Below are 15,728 nucleotides of genomic sequence, written 5' to 3' on the forward strand. Positions count from 1 at the left end.
CATGAATTACCAACTGAACCTTTTGAAAGCTGCTAATACACTTACGGTAAGCACTAAACACAGTCTAGAGACATCTGCCAGTATCCAGGAAGGCAGGGCCTGAAGAAATGTACGATGTGTGCTACAGTTACACAACATTAGTAGTTTTAAGAAACATAAGGCAGGATCACCAACTGTATTTAATTGCAGGCTAAAATTTTGTTCAGTCAACGCTTCAACGCATTTATCACTGGTAAGGTTTGAAAAGGTGGGATCCATTCGATTGGTTTTGGCTTTGTTGTTATTTCTTAATGTAAGTCAGAACTGGATCACTGATTGCACATGAGAGTTAACATCTCCAATACAGATTAAAAAAAATACCAGCTAGAATAGACACTTACTTCCTGGCAATGCATCAGTCTTCAAGTTGGCATTTGCCCTAGTCACTACAGATAGCAAATCTCAATGGACATGCATAAGCATTTATAGCTATCAAAATGAAAATTAATTCAGTAAAACTTCCTCTCTCTACAAAAAACACAAGAGCAAAGGTTTACTCTCCCATCCTTCCTGGTTTTCTGATGCTTTACTCCTCTGCATGGATCACTAAGACACCAAAAAGACTGAAACTTCAGCAATCCCACACAGTCCCAAACAGGTGAGTTTATGAAAGGTAATTCTGTGCAAGATGCTCTTATGAAAAACACAGAACAGAAAAGAACACGAAGTGTGTCATCAAGGCAAGTGTGTCATCAATGGCTATGTGAGCTGCCGTTCTTTGCAAAATTAACTCCCTGTTTCCTCCCAAAGCACTCTGTAGGAATTTCCCATTACAGTTTGTGATACTGTAATGTACCTCCATGCATTGCAGAGGGAAGATCCATCTCTGTGTCTAGGAACTACAGCTGCACTCTTGCACCAACATTCACCAATTAATCATGCTTTCCTTATAATAATTGGATTGATATACATTTTTTGTAATCATTCACCCAAGATGCACAGGACATTGAAGGCAGAAATTATACCACGGAGTAATCTAGTAAAGAACTGAAATATCATTCCCTAAAGGATATTTAGAGAATCTTCACTGTGAAAGCAGAAGCTGAAGCTGCTTCTACCACTGCTTCAAAAACACAAATGTCAGAAAAGAACTGTTAATACTATCCCTGGCTTGCTTCTTTCCTATTATTCCTTCCCATTCAGCCCCAGCTCTAAACTTGAATGTAGGAATCCAAGGTATATTGCAGAGGGCCAGCAACTCCTCCATTGCACTTTGAAATGGAGAATCATGCCTTTGCTGCTCCAGGTCATGGTTAGTCTGACAAAACCAGAAAAGCCTTCCCTGGACTCGAGAATGCTCCACTTTTTTTCTCCATACTCTCCATCAAGAGTTTTTAGCTTCTAAAAAATTTGAAACAGCTTTCATAAAAGATACCTGTCAGAAAACACCTTATTATTTGCAGAATTCTAACATAAACATTTACTTATTTTAAGGCTAAATACTTGAAAACTGGCAAGGCCAGGATGCAAGGCAAGCTCCAGTAAGCCCAGAGAGTTACCTTATCAGCAACACAGACCCAGCTCTTTTAAATCTGACCTCATCTCACCTCAGACAGAGACAGGAGCCTCTGAGTACTCTAGGCTCTCCATCACCAGAGAATTATCAACTCCATTTTTTTGCTTTGTGTTTGTGTAAATCTATTTCTCTTCCTCACCAGCATTTTTGTGTACTTCCATTTTCTTATCTTTTAGGATTCAGATAGTTAGCCTGATAGTGTTTCAGCTTCTTAAAAATAAGCTCAAGACCTTTGTGCTGCTAGTCCTTGATGTGCATCAGTGCATTTTAGAAAGGGCTGGAGGAGGCAGATATTGAAAGTATACATTGCCTTGCCAACTTTCAACAAAAACAACAGATGACACATTAACCTCACCACTGACTACTCCTTACAGAACTTCTCCATTCCCTTAGTCTTTATGGTCAAAAAGAAGCAGAAATGGTTTGTCCCCAGAACCACCAGCCCAGAACCACTGGTGGCTCAGTAAGCATTCCAGCTTTCCCTCTCAGCATTCCAAGCAGAGGAATCAGCCACAAAGGGTTTTTTCCCTTTCCTCTGATTAACACACACAAGTTTACATGTGGCAAGCACCACATGTATTTTGGTATTGCTTAAGAAACGTCTGGGTTAGACAAGCAGAGGCTGGAGCAATGAAAATTGCCTTACTGGTTCTATGAAAAAATAACTGCAAAAGAAGCCACAAGGTGAGGACAACATTTCTGAAGTTAACAGATTTGTTGCAGCAAGGGGAAGCTGCAATGCTAACTTGAGCCACCTGCTGTGACAATTCCCAAGGTTGTGTGCTGAGCTCAACACGAACAACTGCTCTAACTTCCTACTACCACCACAACGAATCATGGCAGTCACTGCATCACCACAGAAAGAGGCAGTCTCTCCACCGTTAGTGGCAATAAAGGAGCTGATATTCTGGACCATAAAAAAAGACCCATCTGTTCTGTATCTTGTCTAAGGGAGTTGCCAATACCAAATTCCTTAAAGAAAGATGTAAAAAAAAGTCCTTCAGGTAAGAGCTTTTCTCACAGAGAAAGAGTTAACCTGGTTATCAAGTTTCCTTTGTGCAATGCCCCACTGCTTTGAGTCAAAAAAGGCCAACAACATCCACTGCACTCTAAGTGATCCTTCTGGCTCTGATGCCTCTCTGATTTAGAAAAATCAGCGCAAACAGACTCACACCGGAGCCTCTTAAAGACCCAGCTCCTACTGCATAACCTTGGCAAATGTCTGAGCTAGTAGTTTTATGACCAGGGAAAAGAAATCCTTCAGCGAGGACAACCAGCAGGTGACCACAGGCTGGTGAGACAGGCTCAACCATAGGAGGAAATGCCAGTACTTATGAAATTCTCTAATGTGGGTTTTAGATAATAGCCTCTCTCAACTGCTGGTAAGATATAAGTGGGGTTGAATATGGCTCAGCAAGCTGCCTTCCTATCCACAAGGGCTTACCTGTTCTGAAGGGAATTTCTGTAGGAACTCTGCTGACTAGTTATAATGGTACTTTAAACACACAGTACTGCAAGAGCCTAGCCAAACAAAAGTAAGAATTGCTAGTCCCAGGCAGTCTTTCTGGGGCTGGAGTCATCCCTTGTGAAGGACTGTGGGCAGACTGGTCCACGTTGCTACCAACAAAAGAACTCTTGTGGACTGTCCCCTCTGATACAACTGGCAGCTCCCAGAAGCAAGCAGGAGTCCCCAGAAGGCTGGCAGCGCCCTCAAGACCCACCTAAGACAAGTGTGCAGCAGCCGTGAAGAATACAATGATATGATCTTTCCTGCTTGGTTAAATGCAGATGAAACATAACTGCATTTTCCCTGTTTCCACAGAAAAGCAGCACTGAAGGAGAGACTTAGACTCAGCTTTTCCCTCGTTTCTGTTTTCCAGTCTAATTTCTTCAGAGACAGTAGGCAGAGATCTAACATACTTAAGAGGAGGGCTAGCCTCTTCTGAATCCCATCCAACCTGAAATACTGGCTTTGCTGGCCAGAGGCCCAGGTGAGGCTGTAACTGTGACACTACATGCAGTACCTTTGCTTAACCTTTTCCCTCCCACATTGCCAGAATGCATTTCAGATATTTTGACATCTTGGCAACAAAGCCAATTTCATACACAGCTTTATATTTCTCTTTCCAATTGGGCATGCCTAAGACGCTGCTCTGCAGCAACTGCCACCAGTACAGTCCCTTCCAAACTCTGAGTCAGGCCTGGGCTGCATCTTTTTCAGTCTCCCCAGCATCCCCAGGGCCAGAGGCTGCGCCAAGAGCCTCCAGCCCATCTCGGGAGGGGCTCAGCAGCACTCTCACCTTTGGCCGAGTGCTGTTCCACCCCTCCTGACTCAACCTCAAGGAACAATCAAGTGAGCAATGTCCTTTTCTCTCTTACTGTTTGGTCCAAGCAAGAGGCTTACATACACAGAATTCAGGTTCTCTGCACAGACTTACTTGCAGACAGCAAATCCTGCAACTTTATGGTAACTTGAGATGTTTATAAACATTTCTCTACCCCTGTGCCACAGTTAGGTGACTAAAAAAAAAGTTAAACTAAGTGTTCAAACAAATCCCTGTGACATATTCTCAGCAGCTGGGGCTGGGAGTTGTGAAACTCAGTCTTTAACCAGTTCAGGAGTTTCTGTTCTTGGCTCCTTATTGTGATAAATGATTTCTTCTGAAATGGGAGGACTTTACTGACCATAAAAAAGACCCTTACATTCACACATGTAATTCCCCAGTTTAGCATTTTTTTAAGGGAATACAAGGAATACAAAAGTATCAGTGCATTTGTTTTAAGTATTGCCAAAGCAAAAAATGCACAAATATTCCAGGCAGAGTCATCTGGAAAAATTAAATTCAAGCAAGCTGGACAATGGCACTCCTAAAGCTTTCTTGTTTTCATGTGCTTAGTACAAATTTGACTGTATGACAATTTAGGTTAGGAGAGACCTCAGGAGGTCTCCAGGCAGGATAATCAACCACTAGCTCATCAACCACTAGGTCAGACCATGTTGCTCAGGGCTTGATTCAGTTTGGTTCGGAAACCTTCCAAGGACAGAGACTGCACAGCCACTCTGTGCGACCTGTTCCAACACTGGACTGCTTCATTATGTCCCCCTTACACCTAGCTGCAGATGACAAAATGTTTTTTTCAACTACAGAATTTTTTATTCTGACAGTTTCCTCTACTTATCTAGCTTTCCTAGCAGCATCTTCTTAAATGCCTGCTTTCATCTGACTCCTTCCTACCTCCTCATCCCTTTTGCTCACCCTTGACTTCTCACCTTCACCACACCATCTCCTCCTGTGCTTAAAAGAGCAGCTTGCTGATTTTCGCTTAGAAACCCTTCTTCTTTCCTCAGTTTACTGCTTAAATCTTCTCAGAAAGAAGGATGCCTGCATGTCCCTGTGAAGAAAGAACCCTCGGCACATTTTCTGCTTGATTCTTCAGTGCAAGGTGAAGGATTCCCAGAACCTTTCCACTCGACAAGTGTGTGCATCCACAAGCAGAATACGAGTCTCTCCTTCCTCTCCTCTGCAGCGATCCTCAGGGTCTCACAAAAAGTCTCTCATAAGCAGACATCGTACACAGCAACTACACAGCTTCTGGAGACTACCAGACAGAGCAGTGCAGATTAACTCACAACTTCTGCCATGAGGCAATACTATCATGACCCTCATGGCATGTGCTAATTTTTACAGAACTTCAGGCAGGTGAGATATGTAGCCTAGCTATGGCAAGCTACCCCTGAAAGAATTCCACGTGAATTCATAGTAACATATGGAAAATGCTGACAGACTGCTTCCAACACCCCCATGCAAGGGGAAAAGGATTTCAACTTTACAACAACAGAAGAGATTACAGACTGGGATATCCCAGCTACCTTAAATCTGACTTCAGCAGTCAAGTCTTACTTTGGGTGACTCAGGGTTATTCAGCTATCAGGACAAATTATCAAGCCAACCCTTTCACTTTGGCACCAAGAAATAACAACTCCCAAGACATTTCTTCCTGTTCACTGGTTTGCCAAATAACATTGTTGATAACTTCTTTACAAAATAAACACCAGCTACCAGAACCTGATATACAAGCAAGCTGCTCTAGTTCCTCTCAAGTAGAGACGGCAATGGTAAAGTTTAAGAAATTTCCCAGAAATTTTAAATTCAAGTGATTAAATACACTTAACATAATTTTTATGCCATAGAATATTCTTAGGCATCTCTGTTTTACAAAAAGCACAGTGGCCTCTGAAAATGCCATACAGTAAAAATACCCTGGAGAGTATTTCTGGGACAGCAGAGGAGGGCCAGACCACAAAACTGCCTGGCCTTCCAAGCTTTCCCCAAACTAATCTTTCCTATTGCTCCCACGGGAGTCCAATTACTGGCCTAGATGGACTGTTGGTCTGACCCATTAGGGCATTTCTCATGTTATTTTTATTCCCACACACAAATCTCTCTGCTGGAGTTGGATCCACAGCCAAAGCAAAGATTCAAATTCAGAACTTCAGTTTGCGCACTGTCTCAATATTCAGGTGCACACACAAGATCCTGAATGGATGTTACTTTTGTTACACATACTTCTGGATTATCTTTCTTTTCCACTGAAATACAGGCTGTCTTTTGGGAGCCAGCCAGCTGACTTCAGGAGACAATGCTGCTGATCTGCTGTCAGCTGCTGCATGGGAACACAATACCATCTGACAAACAAGGAAAACAATTCTTAACATGTTTACCAGGAACGTGCCGGGGTTATCACCAGTGTTTGTTGTGTGTGGAAAACAAGTAAGCAAGCAGACAAATGCTCTCAGGTACAGCGAGCAAGCAGCCTCGGAAAGCGCAAAACAACATACTTGCAGAGTACTGTGCAGTCACCTGTTTGCATGTGTTGATTTCTGTATGTAAAGCTTATTTTCCAAGTTATAAAAAGAGGTTTTAAAATAAATCATTACCCCATCACCAGAAAACCTGTTATCCATGAAAGCCTAAAGCTCTCTATCAACACACAGACAGCAGCTTCCCTTGCTAGAGTGACAAGATATTAAAGTAACTTGGAGATAAGGCCTGCATTACTAGAAATCATTTTGCAGCGGAATGTTCACAAAGGCTTTACTTTGAAACTGCTGCTTCCAGCAAGACCAGAACACCTGGGAGATCACAGCAAAATTAGAAAGTGCCTGCATGACTAGTCTGAGATCGAGCCACATACCTTTCCTTCCCCAAAACACTATTTTGATAGTAGACTTAGTTTGTCTTATTTACAGGTTTGCAGGTCATTTTTTTAACTTGTCAAAACATATGCCAGGCATGTGTGCAGCAGTCAGATAACTTATCATTTAAGTAATTTCTGAAAACAACATGCAAAAAAAAAAAACAACATTTAATACAGATTATTATCACTTATACTTTGATTTTGGCTTCATGCTACTATCTTTACATCACTGTATTTAATTACACTCCACATTTCCTTCATGATTCATCGTTGCATAACAAACTAGATAGCCACTTTATGGGTGTGTTGCAGGTTTGCACAATTAACTGAGTCTATTGGACTGGAAATGACGATTTGTATTAACTGAAAAGATCATGTGGCTGCATAGTTTGTGGGTGTTGGTTTATTAGAATGGAAAGTGCCAATTAGAGGAGGAGAAAACAAAGACAAACTCATTATGTTTTAAAGAGGAGTACCTATGACTTCCTGGAAATGTCAAAGTTTATCTGGGATAGGATTCCCAGTTGCTAAATTACAAAGAAAATTATCCTTCCTGTGTTCATGAGCACATAGGAACAGCAAAGGAGAAATGCAGGTGATGGAGGGAGAAAAAAACATGTAGTGATCCAGGAACAGGATGAGAGAGGATTTTCCATACCAAGGCCACCTCCACAACCCCAGCCCCTGCCCAGCAAAGTCTGTGCCTGCTGCCAGCCAGGCAGGTCGGTCATGCCAGCTGCTGTGGGCTGTACAGACTCACCAGAACCAGCTGCCCTGCCCCGAGTATATGGAGACACTTGGCAGATCCTGGGAGGAAGACATTTCCACAAAGAAATCCTAGCTCCCAAACCTGCAGAGGCCTGCAAAGGAAGGAAGAGAGTGCAGTCTCAAGACAACAGCAACACTTGGAACGGTGGATGGTGGGTTTTGGCCGTGCAGGTGCAGCCTCACCATCTGGACCTCACCCCACTGCTCTCCCTGCAGAGCTACTGCCAGCCTTGTAACAGCAAAACTTTTTTTCCTCCCCATATTTTAAGCTCAACAACAAATTCAGTTTCATCATGCTTTACTCTTCATATCTACTTTCACCAGCTCCATCTCATTACCACAAACTACACAAAAAATTTAAAATTCAAATGCCTTCGAACTGACTAAAGATTATTATGTATTGCTTTAGTCCTCACACCACTTTGATTAACAATCAGAAGGTGATGCTGCTGACAGAACATCACAGAATTTAAATCATTAAAATCAAAGATGTGCTAAAAACTCAAGCTATTTAGTTCCTAAAAAAACCTCCACCAGAATTTGGATTCACCCCTCAAATCAAGTGTGAAATATTTCCTATGAATTTGCTGTGATGTACTTAAAAAAAAGAAATAGCATAAATTAATTATCCCTTGTAAATTTATTGTATTTGAACACAAAATAATTTAATTCTGAGTCTGCAACCATGCTTGATATATTAGTGGCAAAGTATTTTTTTAGTTTTGTTGGTTTTTTTGAGGGGGGGAAAGGGGAGGAGCAGAGAAACAGAATCAGGTTCTTCTCTTAACTTGTATTTTTATCATTCTATCCATGTTTATGTGAGGTGTGAAGATACTAAAAACCAGACTAAGACCCTCAAAAGGTCATTGTTTCTCACTCCTAAAAGCAGATTATTATTCCTGCAGCATTAATATATTCTGGTTTACGGTGGAATCCTTCCCCATTCCTGCCCCCCCAACTTCACAGTAGAGCAAGTACATGTAATGTTAAGTGTGCATCATGCAGAAGTGCTCTGAGAAGAATGTAAGTAATCAAATAGCTTATTTTAATACAATTATGTGCAAAGGTATCTGTCAAGATTTCTACCAACTGCCAGTCAACACATACCCAGCTTTGCTTTTCTCAACTTGCATTGGTGACAGCTGTAAATTCCAACTGCCACTAGGTTCAGAAGGACAAACCCAGCACAGAAGTTAACTCCGTAATATTTCTAAGTGCCTTGAAACAAGAACCGTGTGGGCATTGGGAGCAAACGCAAGAGGAATCTCATTTTCTGTCCAAATACATCAGGCTGGTGAATGATGTTAATAAATTAATAAAATAAAACTAAGAAAAAGGGGAGAGACAAGTTGGGAGACAAAAACAGATTGCAAAATGTTATACAAAAAGTTTGCTGAGAATTACTGTGATTACACCAACTTTTTCCCCTTCTTCTTTACCCACCTGCAACCTATGCTGCTTTGCACAAGCATAGTTAAGACCTGCCTTGTACGCACATATACAGGTATGTACACATTCATATGACATATACGTTTAAGAGTGAAAAGCTGTTCTCATGCCGCAATTTTTGAGATGCCCAATTTGTAAAGTTTTGAGGCAATAAAGGCAAGACCTTAGTTTTTTCTCTACATCTCACAAAGATTATTTAAATCACATATATATAACCTTAACTAGAGACAGGGGACTAGAGACAAACATTTAAAAATACTTCTAAATAAATATTTAAAATACCAGCTATTAAATTTCATGTGTAAACACAAGTTAAGAGCTGAAATTCATAGATGTTAATTTATCTTTTTTCCAGCAAAATCATTAGGCCCTGTAGTGCTCAGCTGCTCAGAAAACTAGTGTTTTGTTAGTAGGCACAAAGATTTACTCAGGTAAGAAAGCATCAGGCTCTGGAATTAAAGCTATCATTCATAAAGAGACATTTAAAACACGTCAGATTTTGACATGACTAAAAAACAGAAGCGAGTTCAGCAGCACAGTCTTACTTTGTTGGGAATGTCTGTGGCAAGGGATCAGTAGTGCAAATACAAGCACACATCTCAAAACTTGGCAGACTCTTGTATCCCCTTCCACATGCCCTATACAGGCAGAACTTCAAATATTAATAAAACTAACTTTATACTATTTGGGAATCAAGTTACCAAACTATTTCTACAATGATACACTTAGAACTGTTTCCAAATACTGTTTCTATATATATATATATATGGCTTTTCAACTGAAATTACTGGTTCAAAATGAGAACCAACTGAGGTCTACACCTGTTGTCCTTCCTGCTCAGTCTGGTCTTACCTTCCTGGCTCACCAAAGCCAAACACTATTCCACCTTCAGGTCTTGTAAAATCTGTGAAGTCTCCTGCTTTCAGAGGTCTCACAGATACCCACCTAATACATAAGGCATCCCGAGCGTCTCTGGGTTATGTTTTTAATGGCGTGCTGTATTTCCAGGCTGTCAGTGTTGCTTACTGTTAAATTTGTAGAGAGCATAAGCCACACCTATTTATGATACTCTACAAACAATCAATTTTATCAAAAGAACAAAATAAGGCATCACCTTTAATAGGCAAAAAGGATAGAATGTGCCACAGAAAAATGCAGAAGGAAAGCATAGAGCTGGCAGCTACCATTCTTTCCAAACTCAGTGAAACCTACTGCCCAATCACAGCTGTAAGAGACTAACGACTTCTAGACTTGCCAATATAAAATACCCAAAAGCTAAAGGTGTTGATGATATTTAATTATTTTTCAAGAGTTCCTGTTTGGTCTTCACAAACAAGGGTTCGGCCAGAGCAATCCACATATCTCACGCTGGGCAGTGCCTCATGGTGTGCCTGGAGATGACTCAGTGGACACAGGGTCTCAACAGCGTGTGCAGCAGTGCACCAGATCACCTGGGACTGGCTCCTTCCACAGATACACCGTCTGATCTAATTTGTGTCCCTTACCTTGGTGTCTTTGTTAGAGTAATTAATAAACTTTATCTTGTGCCAGGACCAGATCAGAGGCCCCTGCATCAGATACACTCCCCTCGAAGTGGGCAAACCAGTTGAGATATCTTGGAGCAGAGAGACATAAATCCTTCCCTGGCAGAGTGAAGAAGCACTAGACACACAGCATTTTGCAGTTTTTAGATGCAATCTTATTTTGGCTGTTTATCAAAGCCAACATACAAGGTAAGGTGTAACAGCTCATGCTGAGCACTATGCCACTGTTCACATAGCTTCTAGTTGTTCTGAAGAACAGCCACCACAGACACCTCTACCTGCAAAATACTGTGTGAATGCATCTTGTCCTTCTTGGGCTGTTTAGCTTTGCCATGCAGATGACATTTATCTATGTATGAGATGACCACGTAAGAAACTGAACATGAGCAGTACCGCAGACCCCTCACGTTGCACACGGCCAGATTTCCAGGACCTTCTCCCGAACGGTCGTTACGCATAATGCTACACTTGTGTTAAGCGCTGTGCCTAAAGGGCATAAAAACACAGCTGAGCCAGTCAGCTGACAGCAAACCCTGTGGCCCTGGAAGGAAGAAGATGGGGTGTAACAGAGCAGTTTGACTGAGGGTTGAGTCAGCTTCTCTGTTTCTGCTGATCCGCCCAGCATCCTGCAGTGGAACGTCTCTCAACACTGCCCTAAAAGCTTCCAACGTAAGAGGGATTAAGTGAGCTCCAGGTATTTCAGCAGACTAGAGCTTGGCTTCCTGATGACCAGTTTACATGCCTGAAAGCAAGAATGAACTTAGACTGGGAGAGCTGTATAGCAATGTCCCTACAGCAGCAGGATGGATATAAGATTTCTGCAAGGCATTCAAATATTACAGAATGGATAGTAAAACACAGATGTGGCTGTGGCCACTTCTGGGAAACAAGTGTGAACAATCAGCTATTTTTAATTTACCAAGTTCCATTCCAGTTTAAGCTGCTACAGAATCTGTGTCAATCTTCATGTCCTTTTTTGATCTCTTCCTTCGCTTAACTTATGCTTATGTACTGAAAAAGTCTGAGCACATGATTACCCCATCCAGGCAACATGCCTTTGAAATGGCTTTTTAATCTAGACTCTCCACTCCCTGACAGACTGACTTTTGCAGTATGTCTGTATTTGCTGTCTAGACACTTGAATATGCTAACCTCTAATTTAGCCCTCCTTTACTGACCCATGAGTTTCCTCCCTTCTGTGGGTCTTCTGGCTAAACTGGAAATACAACACACTCATTCTGCCCTACACCTGCCTGGTGTAATTGCATTCATACAAATCTGACCAGTGAAGTAAGGCACATGTTTCTCATTCACAGCAACGATTAATCCTTACACTGAAAAAATTCTGTAGCACTCTCTGCTGCCTTCAGTGTCAAAGAACAGAATAGTCCTTTTCTGAAAGGATTCAGGATATGTCTGCAGAGACAAGGACCTGAGCAGAATGTCTAAGTAGAATGAAATAAGCAGAATTAAATCAATGTGTATCTAGTTATGTAGGTAGAAAATGATGGAAGAGTCTGATTGAAATATGAAAGGTAGGGCAAAATAAAGATGTATCCTAACAGCAGTCTTACTGCCTCAAAACCAAGATCCATCTAGCACAATATTGCCCTAGCATAAGGAAAAAGCAAACAAGAGATGTTTAGGGCAGTGGAAAAACGTCCTCTCCCAATTCCCAGCAGTTTGATTCAATGCACTTTCTCAACAGTCTTAATATATTTTTCTTTCATCAGGCTCTCTGTGCAAAGTTTTTGAAGCCATATAAAACTTCTGGCATTTGCAGCACTCAGACAGAGATGTAATCAAGGTACACAGATGAGAGCTCACAAAAGCCATACTGTACTTCCACTTTAGATAGCATGTTTGCATCACAAACCACTTCCATATGCCTGAAGCATAAAAGATTTGCTATCTGTGTCAGCCTCTACAGATGACTTAAGAGGCAATTTAGCATTATCAAATCACTTTAAAGTCTTGTATAGGGTGAATTTGCACAAAGCCTGAGAGTAATGGCCCCTGTAGAGGCTGTTTCAGCATCAAGTCTGCACAGCAGTATACTGTTACCCTTGCAATGCAAAGGTCTGCACTGCTGATCTGTGAATACGCCTTTCACTCAAACTAGTTGTCTCTGTCCCTTCCTTGCACACCTACACATCTTTCTCTATCACACAGTAAGTAACACAATGCACCGCACAACATCTGCCATCCAGGAAGAACAAAGTCTGAGGTTTAACTGCTTGTAATTTTGGGCAGTATGATTTCTCCGCTCATGTACCAGCACACGAGTTTACCACTGCTGCACCAGTCTTTGACTTGCTATCAGTTCAATGAAACTACAGTTCCAATGTGTCCTGTATGTAGTTTCTTCCCTCAAATTATCAGATATTTAAGTTGATTTCCCTCACTTCAGGGCAATAGATGTTCAAAACTTAAGTAACTAAGGATTTTATTAGCTGCGTATTTTGTTTATATTGTCATAATGCCTCCATCACTAGAATAACAGAGTACCACACAGATTCTTTAAACTCAGTATTCATATGTAGAGCCACTCCGTCAGACACCATGGAACAGAAGATAAGGACCTGAATAAGACATACAAAATGAAAATACATAATGATCGCACACAGTTTAACTGCTGTGCACATCTTGACTCCAATTGAAGTAAGGGCTGTGATTTTTCAGAAAGAGGTAAGAGGGACATGACAACTCAGTTTTAGAAGTCAGTATCCAAACCAAGGCTAAAGTGTTGAATTTGAATAATGACAGAATTCAGGACATCTCCTAATGGAAAGATCTATTCGTAGCTCATCTTATACACTGCTTTTTGCCAGGTTTGTTTTTCCCAGGCAATCCCTTCCTAAAGCGTTCTAAAGGCTACATGAGAAGTAAGTGACAGTTGGTCTCAGCTCTGCAGAAGCACCTCTGTAGGTGCTGTAGAAGTTTACCTACACTGCACTCATTCATATAACTAGTCATGCAAAAACTAGCACCACAGCATCCTATTTACACTTTGTTTACCTCTCTTTAGAAAAGCTTTTCCTCTCTGATGACTTACCACAATTACCTTTTCTAGTCATTAACAAGGCAGAGTGTCTAAGCTACTCATTCCCTTTTCAGGTAACCAGACCGGAGGCACATTTACCAGAAAACATGGGAAAAAAACCCCTCAAGCTTCCTGCTCAAGAGCAGCTACCATGAATAAGTAGGATTAAGCAATAATACAGCCACAGCTACTGTAAAACAAAGTTATTGTTTACAGAAGTTGGCTCACCAAAAATAACCACAAGTTTACAGAATGACCATACAAGAGTAATATCTGACATTCTGTATTAAAAAATACGTATCTATTACTTCCCATTCTAATCTTTCAGTATGAAATATTACTTCTATAATTTTCTAGCTTCCTAAAGAGGTTTTGCCTTTTGCTTCTCCAGCTGCTGCTTACATTTATGCCTTTCTCTTCTCAAAACAAACTGAAATAGCAACAGAAAATTTTAAGTGTTGAAAACAGGAAATATCAAGAGAAATGAGATCACTGGAAAGACAAACATTGCAAGGCAAGCTAGAAATAGGACAGCTTAGTTCAAAGGACATCCAGTAACACAGGGATTCCCTCTGCAAAAAGAATCCTTGAATGAAAGGGAGTATTATGAATGAAAGTCCATTATATTATTTTTTCACAGAATTCAGACATTTCATTTTTAAATGCAGATAAGCATACTATCCATCTCCAGAGCAGGGCACAAAAGAGGTTTAAAAGGTCTTGTGATACTACCAGAGCTATTTTTTTAGCAGACTTATTAACTAGTATTAACCAACCAGGATGCCAAAGATTACTTAGGAGCTAGTCTTTAGGGCAATTAGCAAACTGCAAAGATTGGTTTACACATGCCTACAGAATTGCGAGGTGGTTTGAGTCCTGAAATAACTTTATATTGCAAAGAAGGGAGGGAAATGATAATGTAACTGTTGGTACAGAATTCAATTTCTTCTGCACAAGTCAGCACAGAAATAATTACAAGGGACACCATTACTAAACACTTATATTCAGTAGAAAAATCAGAAATTTAAGGCAGTGGGGTTTTAGTGAGCAAAGGGCGTAAGTGAAGTCATTAAACGATAAGACGCAAAAATTCCATTCCATTCCATGCACAAGAACCAAAGAGTACTAAGAGTAAAACCAGGCCTGCTGATGCCATAGAGTAACATCTTCAGGGAAAACCAAAATGACTTTTTCCTAGACCAAGGATTCTCAAGCACAAACAAGTTAAAACCTCAAACATCTAATATTATCATTATAGTTCTACCATGGAGGCACTGCAGGATTTTGTCCCACTGAAGTCACGTCAACACTCCAAAATGCATTTTAAAAAAAAAAGAATTGTCCTTCGTATCCATTCATAACATTTAGGGCTACCTACACCATTAGAGAGCGCGTACCTCAACACCAACAGACCTGAATTTAAAAAAAACCCACAAAAGTACTTTCTCCTCAACACACATATGCAACCAGGACAATTTAAACTTAAAATAACTCACGTTGCATATGCAATTCATCCACAGAAACAGTTGCAATCTTCAAGTCCAGAGCAACAGCAGTATAAAGCATTTGGAAGTCGTCTTTGATCATGTACAGTTCACCACAGGCAACCATCACTAATTGCTAACCCCTCTCTGCACGTGTCCAGAACACAACATAGAGCCGTCTCACCATTAAAAACAGTCTGCCCTCATTAATCAAAAACACAAAACCTCACTCATCTGCTCTACTCCTTTCGACAGCTTACACCCTCCCTTGTATTCTTTTAGTTTTCTCTACATAACACATCCAGCTAACTTAAGACCTCCTCATCATTTCTTACATCCAAGGAAAAAAACAAAACACACCCAAAATATCTCCTAGTTTACGTTCCTTCCCTTTCTTCTCACATCACCTTCATTTGTACAGCATGCAGCAGTTCTTACAATATGAGCATGCCGTAGGAGAGCTTACCTCAACAAGAACAAGGGCAGATGGGAGACTTTCAACAGAGGTCAACAGAAGCCCTAAAAGAGAATGCAAAGTCAGTTTTAGACATGGCATCATGCAATGAAATCAAGCATTCTTGTTTCTTAGCAATAGTAATACAAATTCCAGATCAAAGACTATAGCAAATACATTTTCTTAATCCTACTGTTAGCAACTCTCAGTGCTAGGAGTTTTAGAGTCCCAT

The 15,728-nt window shown here is 40.8% G+C and overlaps 1 protein-coding gene across 4 annotated transcripts in view; it reads right to left on the reverse strand.

The window, feature by feature from the left end:
* LOC127392994 (uncharacterized) overlaps nucleotides 1-15,728 on the reverse strand; it is a 52,012-nt gene that overhangs the window by 35,031 nt on the left and 1,253 nt on the right. For all 4 annotated transcript variants that reach the window (XR_007891378.1, XR_007891379.1, XM_051637578.1 and 1 more), the window contains exons 2-3: nucleotides 15,509-15,561; nucleotides 7,515-7,614 (exon numbers count right to left, since the gene is read on the reverse strand). Coding sequence is in view for 2 of the 4 variants with exons in the window: in XM_051637578.1 (XP_051493538.1) it covers nucleotides 7,515-7,614; nucleotides 15,509-15,561 (153 nt within the window). In the remaining 2 variants the exon portion in view is untranslated. The remainder of the gene's footprint in view (nucleotides 1-7,514; nucleotides 7,615-15,508; nucleotides 15,562-15,728) is intronic.

The sequence above is a fragment of the Apus apus genome, chromosome 20 (assembly GCF_020740795.1).
Source record: "Apus apus isolate bApuApu2 chromosome 20, bApuApu2.pri.cur, whole genome shotgun sequence".
NCBI classification, from domain to species: domain Eukaryota; kingdom Metazoa; phylum Chordata; class Aves; order Apodiformes; family Apodidae; genus Apus; species Apus apus.